General features: G+C 50.4%; 1 protein-coding gene across 1 annotated transcript; it reads right to left on the bottom strand.

Annotated features, from left to right (window-relative positions):
• Nucleotides 1-386: 386 nt before the first annotated feature.
• Nucleotides 387-8,778, bottom strand: mogat3a (monoacylglycerol O-acyltransferase 3a; the record flags this gene model as incomplete). Its single annotated transcript, XM_048594086.1, has 5 exons — nucleotides 387-666; nucleotides 1,963-2,162; nucleotides 2,875-3,049; nucleotides 6,442-6,646; nucleotides 8,600-8,778. Coding segments are annotated over 5 exons (914 nt in total), but the record flags the coding sequence as incomplete, so codon positions are not given.
• Between the last annotated feature and the right edge of the window lie 1,912 nt (nucleotides 8,779-10,690).

The raw sequence follows: 10,690 nt of genomic DNA, 5'->3' as shown, positions 1-10,690 counted from the left end.
ACACTCCCAGGGCAGGGACAGCACGGGGTTAGATACAGAGTAAAGCTCCCTCTACACTGTTCCCCCATCAAACACTCCCAGGGCAGGGACAGCATGGGGTTAGATACAGAGTAAAGCTCCCTGTACACTGCTGTGCTCTGCTGGACGTACAATTGCAGACTGAGCCACGGATGAAGAGTCCAGCCCATGGGGAATTTTCCACGCGAACTGGGACGCTGATCGGAACTGGAAGCTCAAAATCTTGAGGGAGGGCGAGACAGTGGGAGAAACATTTGTAGCTGAACAGTCAAAGAAAACCCTGAAAGAAAAACCAACAAAAGCGCCTCGTGGAACCTTCTCTCTTGATACAATGTCGGGCACAAAGCAGACGTTTGTGAGAACTGGCGTAAAAACAGGACAGCGAGCCGGGGTTTATTGGGACGAGGGCGTTTGGTGACTAACAGGAGGGTGATGCCAGGTTGAACAGTACTACGAGAGCATGTCTCTGGGTGTGGGCACAATGCCAGTCTCTCTATACCAGCTCCAAGTGGTTACACTCCGCGATGCCATAGATGGTCTTGTTCTCCTCAAACAGAGCGACAAGCTGTTCCAGGTATTCCCCATGGAGCTTCTCGATATCCTCCCGCGAGGGACTCACATTCTGCTGCACAGCAATTGGCTTCCCCACTAGGGAAGGGGGAGGGTTAAGAGAGAAAGAGAGAGAGAGAGACACACACAAAGAGAGAGAGAGACAGAGAGAACACAATATACGTATACCATGAGACAGAGAAAGAGAGTGAGACACAGAGACAGAGAGTGAGAGTAAGACAGAAAGAGAGAGACACACACCCAGAGTGAGACAGAGAGAGACACACACACACAGAGAAAGAGTGACAGAGACAGACAGAGAGAGGGAGACAGACAAAGAGAGAGTGAGACAGAGAGAGAGCGTGGTATACATACACCGTGAGACAGAGACAGAGAGTGAGAGAGCGAGACACAGAAAGAGAGTGAGAGAGAGCGAGTAACAGAGAAAGAGACACAGAGAGAGAGATACACACACAGTGGGACAGACAAGAGAGACACAAAAGAGGGGAGTACGGTCAAAAAGAGAGGGGAAAGACAGAGGAGAAAACAGAAAGATTGAGAGAGTGTGAGAGGGGAGCAAAGAGAGAGGGGAGAGAGACAGTTGGACAGAGAGAGATGAGTGTGACAGACAGCAGGGAAAAGATAAATTCAAGGGTGGGAAAGGAAAAAGGAGGTAGAAAGGGACACGGGGTAAGGTGTGCAACGACAGAGAGAGAAAAGAAGGGACGAGCTCAGTCACAAAATGGTTCTCAGTGACCCTCAGCTGTCTCACTGAATCCCATTCCCTTCCTCATTATGTCTCCCCTACCCCATGTCCTGAACACATGCCCCCAGCCCTTGGGCGTAACCACATGGGAGGGGGCAGGGAAAGCCTTAAAAAAACAAAGTCCCAGGCAGCTCTTCAACTACTGGAAGCATCACAACCTTCGTTTGGGATCACTGCAGAGCGTGGGGAGTGGAGGTGGGAACACCATCCAGTATCACGAGCTCAGCACTGGCATGGGATCTTCCTTGACCGACTTGTTTCAGTCTCCCTCCCCCCTCCCAAACCACATCCCCACCAGAGACAGAGGTTTCAAACGGGAATCCCCTATGTAAACAGTTGACTGTCACGATGTAGTTCCAGGCTTCCGGCCAGCGGGTGGTGCCAGCTTTCTTCAGCAGGCAGCCACGGCGACCATAGGAGGTGCAGGAGGAGGCCACTTGGCCCCTCATGGAGGAAGGGGGATAGCAGGAGGCTCTTGCCCCAGAAATTACGCCATGCTTGACGCTGAAAGGTTGCCATTGAGTGAGAAATTGGAAAGGGGGTGTTGGAGCCACTACTCCCTGCCACTGTTGCCCACCCCACAAGAGTACACTTCTCCCTCGCCCCTCTCCTACCAAGCCCCCGCTTACCGACGGTGTAGACAGGGTTACGGAAGGGCACGAGTCCGAAACTGTACTGGAATATCCCTCGGGCATGGAACAGAGGCAAAGCCAGACCCATCACCTTCTGCAGCTTGTCCTGTATCACCCGTAGCCGGGACCCGGGGGGGTTCTCCACTTGGTTGAAGAGCTCGTTCTCACCAAAGGAAAACACCGGCACAAGGTGGGCACTGTGGAGAAGGTAGGCATCGCCCAGAGAGAAAGACAGAAGGCACGTCACCGATCTTCAGACTCCTTCGCCAACCCCTTGCTTTCCCCATTAACCCAGTCTGTGCCAGTTTCCCCTTCCTCTGGAGGTTGGTCGGGGGGGGGGGGAAAAAACACTGCTACCAATAGATGTGGGGCAGCAGCAGGCCATTCTGCCCCTCTGGTCTACTTCGACACCCCTCAATCCTATCCCCGAACAGAACCACGTCGACCGTGAACAAATGCCAACGACTGACAGTTCACAACCATCCAGGGGTGGATAAATTCCAAATTTCCACAATAATTCTAGGTTCCTCCGCATCTCTCGAGCAGCCTTTCAAATTAGATTTAACACTCTCCCGTGGCATTGCTCACGGATAAAGAGAACAAAGAATCTCATCAAAAAAAAAAAATCGAAAACCGGTTTGGCTTCCTTTCTGATGGGTGCCGATTATTCCTAATGGGCCGACTTTGGCATTGCTCATGGATAAAGGATTGAATGAACCTCACAATTATTCTAATTCCTAGACAACTCCCATCCCCCCCACCCCCAACGAACCGGTGGGAAACACCCTCTCTGTATCAATCATTCCTGTAGCGTTTTCTATGCTTCACCGCGATAGTTTTGAAGCCATTTTGAAACAGGAAAAGCCCTTCATCATGGGAGAGGTGGCAGCCTCCTGTATGTTCCCTTACCCAGTCTTCAGTGCCAATTTGATGAACCCTTTCCTCCCCAGCACCCGCAACTTCAGGGCCCCTGGACGGGCATCCAGCGACTCTGGGGCGCCTCCCACTGCCACCACTGCCACATTGCCACCACCCTCCTGGCTCAGGATATAATTGGCGCTCTGCTTCTCCGAAGACACCAGCCCTGTAACCACAGTGTGATAAAAAGACAACGAAAGAAAATTAACAAAGGCAATGGAACATCAGAGGGGAAGATTTCAAATTTTATTTGGCACTCTCCCATGGCATTGCTCACAGATAAAGGACTCAAAGAATCTCACCACAAACCAAAGAACAGCTTGACTTCAAAACTGATGTGTACACACTAATTATTCCTGGTGGACCCACTCTGACATTGCTCATGGATAAAGGACTCAAAGAATGTCACAATAAATCTAAGATGAGTTTGAATTCCTCTCTAAAATAAAACAAAAAAAACCACGGGCACTGGAAACCTGAAACTAAAAAGAACCATGGAAATTGCTGAAGAAACTCAGGAGGGTCTGGCAGCATTTGTGGAGAGAAAGCAAAATTAACATTTCGGGTCCAGTGACCCTTTTTCAGAACATCGCTTCCTCCCTGACATGTGTTTGGTTCGGATCCCCTCTGGCATTGCTCATGGATAAAGGATTCAAAGAATCCCGCAATCAAACTAAGGCCAGCACGGCTATATGTTGGCTCAGTATTCCTAGTGGATGCCCATTGCTTACAGATAAAGAACTCACAATAAATCTAAGACCTCTTTTACAATGTGTGTTCAATGATTATCTCCATGGAAGTCGCTCAGCAATTAAGAGGGTGATGCGGGGTTCAGTTAGCTGGATGGCTGGTTTGTGATGCAGAGTGATGCCAACAATGTAGATTCGATTCCCGTGGTGGCTGAGGTTAACCATGGAGGATTCTCCTCCTCAATGTCTCCCCTTGCCCGAGGCATGGTGACCCTCCGGTTAAACCCCTACCAGTCCTCTCTCTAAATGAGAACATGGTGTGGAAGTGACTTTACATTAACCTTGTTCGGAGGTAAATGATAAGAATCAAATCTCTTGTGCACACAGCTCTGCTTTTAATCACCTTATCCCTGTCCAACAAGTTGCTGCTTTACTAATTAAATATCTGTCTCTCTCCTCAAATTTACTCAGTGTCCCTTCCTCCTCTGCAGTCTGGGGCAGTGACTTCCACAGATTCCCGACCCTTTGAGAGAAGTAAATCCTCCCCAGCTGTTTTAAATCTGCCCTAAAACTGTGATCTCTCGTTCTAGATTGTCCCTCACGAGGGAGCATCTTCTCCACGTCCACGTTGCCAATCCCCTTTAGCATCTTATCGGCCGCTATTAGATCTCCTCTCGTTTGTCTGAACTCCAGCCCGAAACTTCTCAACCTCTGTTGGTAAGACAAGCCCCTCAATCTCTGGAATCGATCGAGTGAATCTCCTCAGAACTGCCTCCAATACAATGACATCAGTCCTCAAGCAAGGAGACCAAAACTGTGCACTGTACTGCAGATAAGCAGTAGTCTAGTGTCGTCTAATTCCTCGTGAAAGTAAGTTAGACGACCAGAATGTTATGAATGAATCTCCCATGTTACCAAAACCATCAAATCACTGAGAACACGAGCCAGTACTAATGCAAGGCAGTCCAAACTTTGCTAGGAACAAAGTTACAGTAGCTTTATACTGCAAGACAATACTATCTCTAATCTTATTTAGCCCCTTCAACTCCACCAATTCTCCACTCTGTCTCTGGTCAGACCCTGAACAGTCAGCGGGTCTCCTCAGAAGGTCTCAGAGAGGAGTCTGGTGGCGAACCCTGCTTTTATATCTTTTTGAATGGTTTTCTTGAACTTTCTAGTCAAATTGAGGAGACTTGCTAAACAGTTGGTCACTCCTTTGGATGGCTTCCCACTCATAGAATCACCCCGACAGCGTAGGAGCAAGCCATTCGGCCCATCAAGTCTGCACCGATGCTTCGGAAAGTATCCCAAACCCCCTACCTATTCCTGTAAACCCTGCATTTCCCGTGGCTAACCTACACACTATGGGATAATTTAGCACGGGCAATCCACCCTAACCTGCACATATTTGGACTGTGGGAGGAAACCCACACAGATGCGGGGAGAATGTGCAAACTCCACACAGACAGTCGCCTGAAGGTGGGATCAAACCCAGGTCTCTGGTGCTGTGAGGCAGCAGTGCTAACCATTAAGCCACCATACCACTACTGATAGTTTCTTTGTGTAACAGGACCTGATAACTTTCTGTCTGGACTGTTTAGTGGATAAGTTGTTAGCAGGTAGGTCTGTCCAGGATAATTGTTGCCTTTTACATTCTGCTAATGTCATTAGCACCTGGCAGATGTGTTTGCACTAAGTCTGGTATCTGAGTTTTATAAGTTCAGAGTTTTACTTGGCCAATATACCCAGCATCCCTTGCTGTTTGGCCAAGTTAGCAATCTGTGTTTCAGGAGCCAGGAGGCTGCTACAATAGATGGACACTACCACCGACTGTTCCAGGCTGTAGCCGACTCCCTTGCTTCTGGGCAATTGCAAGATCCCACTCCAAAAACTTGAGCAAGGAACAAAAACTATCTACCTTTTCCAAGCAGAGCTTAAAATACATTCACCTCTCTTAGGTGGCTAATAAAGAGTTAATCTCCTCATCGCCCGAGGCGACATTTGTCAATAAAACATTACCCCTGAAGTCATTGCCACATTCCCTACATGATAGGCAGTGACTACATTATATTGGCAAGGCAATCAGGATGTCCCATGGTCAGGAAAGGTACTACATAAATGCAAATAGTTCTTTTTAAAATCAGGAACAGGAGGGAGAATGTTAACTGAGGACGCTCTGAGGTGTGCAATTAACTTTAATCTTCAAACACCCACACTCTCTCACTCAAACACTCCCTCAAATCACACAGCCTGTGTAAATCTCTCTCACACACACACACATATCCCATACATTTACACTCAGGAGCCCCAACAACACTCGAGAAGCTCGACACTATCCAGGACAAAGCAGCCCCCTCTTGATTGGCACCATATCCACTCCCTCCTCCCACCGACGCTCAGTAGCAGCAGTGTGTACCATCTACAAGATGCGCTGCGGATATTCACCAAAGATCCTCAGACAGCACCTTCCAAACCCACTATCACTTCCATCTAGAAGGACAAGGGAAGCAGATGCATGGGGACATGACCCCCTGCAAGTTCCCCTCCGAGCCACTCCCCACCCTGACTCAGGAATATAATTGGCCGTTCCTTCAATGTCACTGGGTGAGAATCCCAGACGTCCCTCACTAACGGCACTATTGGGGGGGGGGGGGGGGGGGGGGTGTGTGTGTGTCCCTACAACACTGCAGCGGTTCAAGGAGGCAGCTCACCACCTTCTCAAGGGGGGCAATTAGGGGACAGGTAATAAACGTTAGCTTTGCCAAGGGTAGTGCCATTCCAGGAAAGGGCAGAAAAATAAAACACGTTCGGAAGGTGCTGTCTGAGGACCTTTGGTAGGACAGAGAAAAGGCAACGTCACCAGTCTTACCTCCGCACATGATATACTCTCTGAAAAAAGGCACCTTAAACCAGAAAGGCAGCATCAGGAGATAGGAGGTGAGACCAGGGAAGAGATGAGAGAAGCCTGTCGCTTCGGTGCAGAAGTTGCCAAAAGCTCCAGCCACGAGGACGCCATGAGGGTGGAAGCCAAACAGGTAGTTGTGCTTTGGATTCAAATCCTCTGTCTTTACCAGCTTCGGAAGAAAGAGGGAGGGAAGGAGGGAAATCCTCCGTGAAACGAGAAACAAAAATCAGCAGCCGCGGTACCAATCAGACCAGGGTTCGACTGCTCTGTGGTTGAACAAGCGAGTCTGGTGAATGACCTGCGCTCACTGGTTCGACTGCTTGAGCCTGGCTGTGTACTCAGAGCAAAGAAAACAGACAGCATTAAGGACATAACAAGGTGTAGAGCTGGATGAACACAGCATCAGAGGAGCAGGAAAGCTGACGTTTCGGGTCTGGACCCTTCTGATGCTGCTTGAGCCTGGCTGTGTACTCAGAGCAAAGAAAACAGACAGCATGAAGGAGATGCAGCTCAGGCACAATCATGGGGCCCAGATACTTTGCGACTAGAGGCGTTTCGATACCTTAAACTTGGACCTTCTGACGCAGGGTTAGGGGCACTACCACTGCACCACAAGAGCCCTCGATACCAGACATACAGCATTGGAGCAGAAGTAGGCCATTCAGCCCATCGGGTCATTCAATGAGATTGTTGCTGATCTGACTATCCTCAACTCTATTTTCCCCCGTGACCCTTGATTTCCTCCTGACCATCTCAACCTTAAATGATGCCATCTTGAGAACTCTCTGCAGTAAAGAATTCCATAGATTCACAACCCCCTGAGAGAAGAAATTCCTTCTTATCTCAGTCTTAAATTGGCATCCTTTTATTCTGAGACTCTGCCCTTTCTGGTCCTAGACTCTCAGGTGAGGGAGAAATATCCTCTTGACCACGTCAGGCCCATTAAGAATCCCATACGTTTCAATGAGATCACCTCTCATTCTAAACTCCAACTAGTATAGGCCAGCCTCTCCTCATAAGACAGTCCTTCCAAACCCAGGATCAGCCCGTCAATATACACAGTGTTCACTTCAAGACCTCTCCATCAGCCAAAGTTTTGCAGAATCTCAAAAAAGAACAGCCCGATGACCGCTATTCCTTGGCCTTCCTGCTCTGTCTCCAGACGTGGCCAACTCTGAGCAACATGCCAATCTCGCCCACTCCCAAGTTCTGCAACCCATGCCCACATCGTTCTTTCTCAATCAGTGCCGAGGTCTCAGGGATAGGAGGCAGACTGCACACTGACCCTGGAGAGGTTGGGGGAAGGGGTGCTGGTTGGAAGCCAATGGGTGAAGACTATCCAGAATTTGAAAGGAGTTGGACGCTAGCTTTATCTCCATTGTTGGGAATTAAGAGTCTAATGAAGACCATTGTCAAATTGTTGTCAAAACTCACCCTGGTTTGCTAATCCCCTCGAGGGGACAAAATCCACCTGCTCTGGCCTACATGTGACTCCACGCCAACAGCAATGGGTGTCAACTGTGGGGTTTACCTCTGGGGGCAACCAAATGCCAGCCTGGCCAATGCTACCCACGAATGGCTCCTTTCGGGAGGCCAATCGGCCCATCTTCTGCCCCGCAGAGCAGCCCTATTAAACCACCCCCCCCCCCCACCAATTAGCTCTGGCCCTGAGAGTTGACATTCCCCTCCGCTCGAGCGCCCATCAGAACTTCCTTCCCAACGCACTCACTGCCTCCACTACCGGCAAATCCTGGTGGGCAGGCCATTTACAGTCCCTGCGGGAAACCAGCCCTTTCCCTCCCTCATCCGAAACCTGCAAAACTTTCCCCTCCACACCTCCACCTCTTCAGTGCACCATCAGCACATGGGATCTTGCTTTGTCAAACAAATAAAGGGTACGCATCTCGGTTTCTCGGTCATGGGGAGTGGGGTAGGGGGCAGAGTTGGGGGGTAGAGGGGGTGGAGGGCAGAGAGAGAATGGGGGGTTGGTGGAGGGGTTTAGAAGGAGCGGGGGGTGGTGGAGGGGGAGAGGGGTGGGGGGGGGAAGGGACGAGGGGGGGAGGGGGGGGGGGAGGGAGGGGGGGGGGGGAGAGAAGATGGGGGTCAGGTGAAGGGAGCTCACCGTGATTGGGAAGTAGTCACGAAAGTAATGCCACACCAGCCAGCTCCGGACCCAGGCTGACCTCCGACCTCCGCTCCTTGGCGTCTCTCGGTCCAAATGTAACCAGCCGGCATATAAGGCAGCGATGTACCAGTAATCGGTGAGGAACAGCAGGACAAAAATGGCCACGCAGCACTGCGCTGGAAGCAAATCGAAACATAACTCCCAGTCAGAAGATATGGGAGCAGAATTAGGCCATTTGGCCCATTGAGCCTGCTCTGCCATCCAATCACGACTGATATGTTTCTCAATTCCATTCTCCCTGTAACCCTTGATCCCCTTACCAATAAAGAACCTGTCTATCTCTCTCTTAAAGACACTCAATGACTTGGGCTCCACAGCTCCCTGCGGCAATGTGTTCCACAGATTCACCACACTCTGGCTGAAGAAATTCCTCCTCATCTCAGTTTGTTCCTTCATTCTGAGGTTGTGCCCTTGGGTCCTAGTCTCTCCTACTGGTGGAACCACCTTCTCCACGTCCATGCTATCCAGGCCTCTCAGTATTCCGAAAGTTTCAATCAGATCTACCCCTCATCCTTCACCAGTACAGACCCAGAGTCCTCAATCGCTCCTCATATGACACACCCTTCATCCCCGGGATCATTCTTGTAAACTTTCTCTGGATTCCAACCCCTCCCCTGAGACCGGCACATCATTCTTCAGATACGGGCCCAAAAATGCGTGGGATATTCCGAATGTAGTCTGACAACCTCAGCAGTACATCCCTGCTCCTGTATTCTTGAAATCAATGCTAACATTGCATTTGCCTTCCTAACTGCCAACTGAACATTCATGTTAACCTTAAAAGAATCCTGAACTAGGATTCCCAAGTCCCTTCGTGCTTCAGAATTTCAAAGTCTCTCCCAAATTAGAATACAGTCTACACCTCTATTCTCCCTATCAAAGTGTACAACCATTGCCTTTATAAGCCTTCCACCCCATTCCCTCAAAAGGGACACTGCTAACTTCCCAAATACTGCAGCGAGTCACTCACCTCCTGACTCCCCAAAGCCTGTCCACCATCGACAAGGCACAAGTCAGGAGTGTGCTGGAATACTTCCCACTTTCCCTGGATGGGGGCAGCTCCAAGAACACTCAAGAAGCTCGACACCATCCAGGATAAAGCAGCCCCCGCTTGATAGGGATCACATCCACAAGCTGCAAGCTCCCCTCTGAGCCACTCACCATCTTGACTTGGAAATATATTGGCTGTTCCATCAGTGTTGCTAGGTCAAAAATCCTGGAATTCCCTCCCTAACAACATTGTGGGTCAACCCACAACAGGTGGACTGCAGTGGTTCAAGTAGGCAGCTCACCCCCACCTTCTCAAGGGGCAATTAGGGACGGGGCATAAGCCTTAGCACAGCCAGCGATGCCCATGCCCCATGAATGGACGGGGTGGGGACAGGAAGGAGGGAAAATAAAATTGCCGACTGCAACGGTCTGGGCTCTTGCTGTGCACAAATCCTACAGCTCCTCCAACCCTTCAGCTCCGACGTGCCCCGGTGGTAGCGACCGGCATTGCATTGGCCCATCTGCCCACCTTCCACTGTCGTCCCCCGGGGTCACGAGTCCCTCCCGGTGGGACATCGACCCCCAACCCGACTGTGCAAGCAAACCAGTTGAAAGATTAGAGACCGTGAGATCGACACACAGTTTCACAAGAGACAACCTCAGATTGCAGGGAGTTGGCAGACGTCAGTGTTTGTTAATTCAACTCCAATTTTGTCACCTCCTGGTTTGCGGCCCCGATCAGACCATTGACAACCGCCCCACCACCACCCCCCGCCCCCCAGTTACTCCAGTTCAGGGTCAGTGCACTGGGACTGGGGTTACAGAGTAGGATGGGACGGCTAACCGAGGGTGGGTGAAAGCTGCAGGCCAGGCCTATGGACATAAAAACCAGACAAGAAAGGGCACCAAGAGAGAAAGGGTCAAGGATGGGAATGTGAGGGGGAAGGGAGAAGAGGAGGGCATAAGAGGGATTGGGGGGGCGGGGAGGAGAGAGGGATTAAGTTGTGGGGGGAGGAGAGAGGGATTGAGGTGGGGGGG

The sequence above is a fragment of the Rhincodon typus genome, unplaced genomic scaffold (genome assembly GCF_021869965.1).
Source record: "Rhincodon typus isolate 14 unplaced genomic scaffold, sRhiTyp1.1 hic_rhity00005784, whole genome shotgun sequence".
Lineage (NCBI taxonomy): Eukaryota > Metazoa > Chordata > Chondrichthyes > Orectolobiformes > Rhincodontidae > Rhincodon > Rhincodon typus.
The sequence above is the reverse complement of the archived record's forward strand: the minus strand, read 5'-3'. Positions and strand labels throughout refer to the sequence as shown.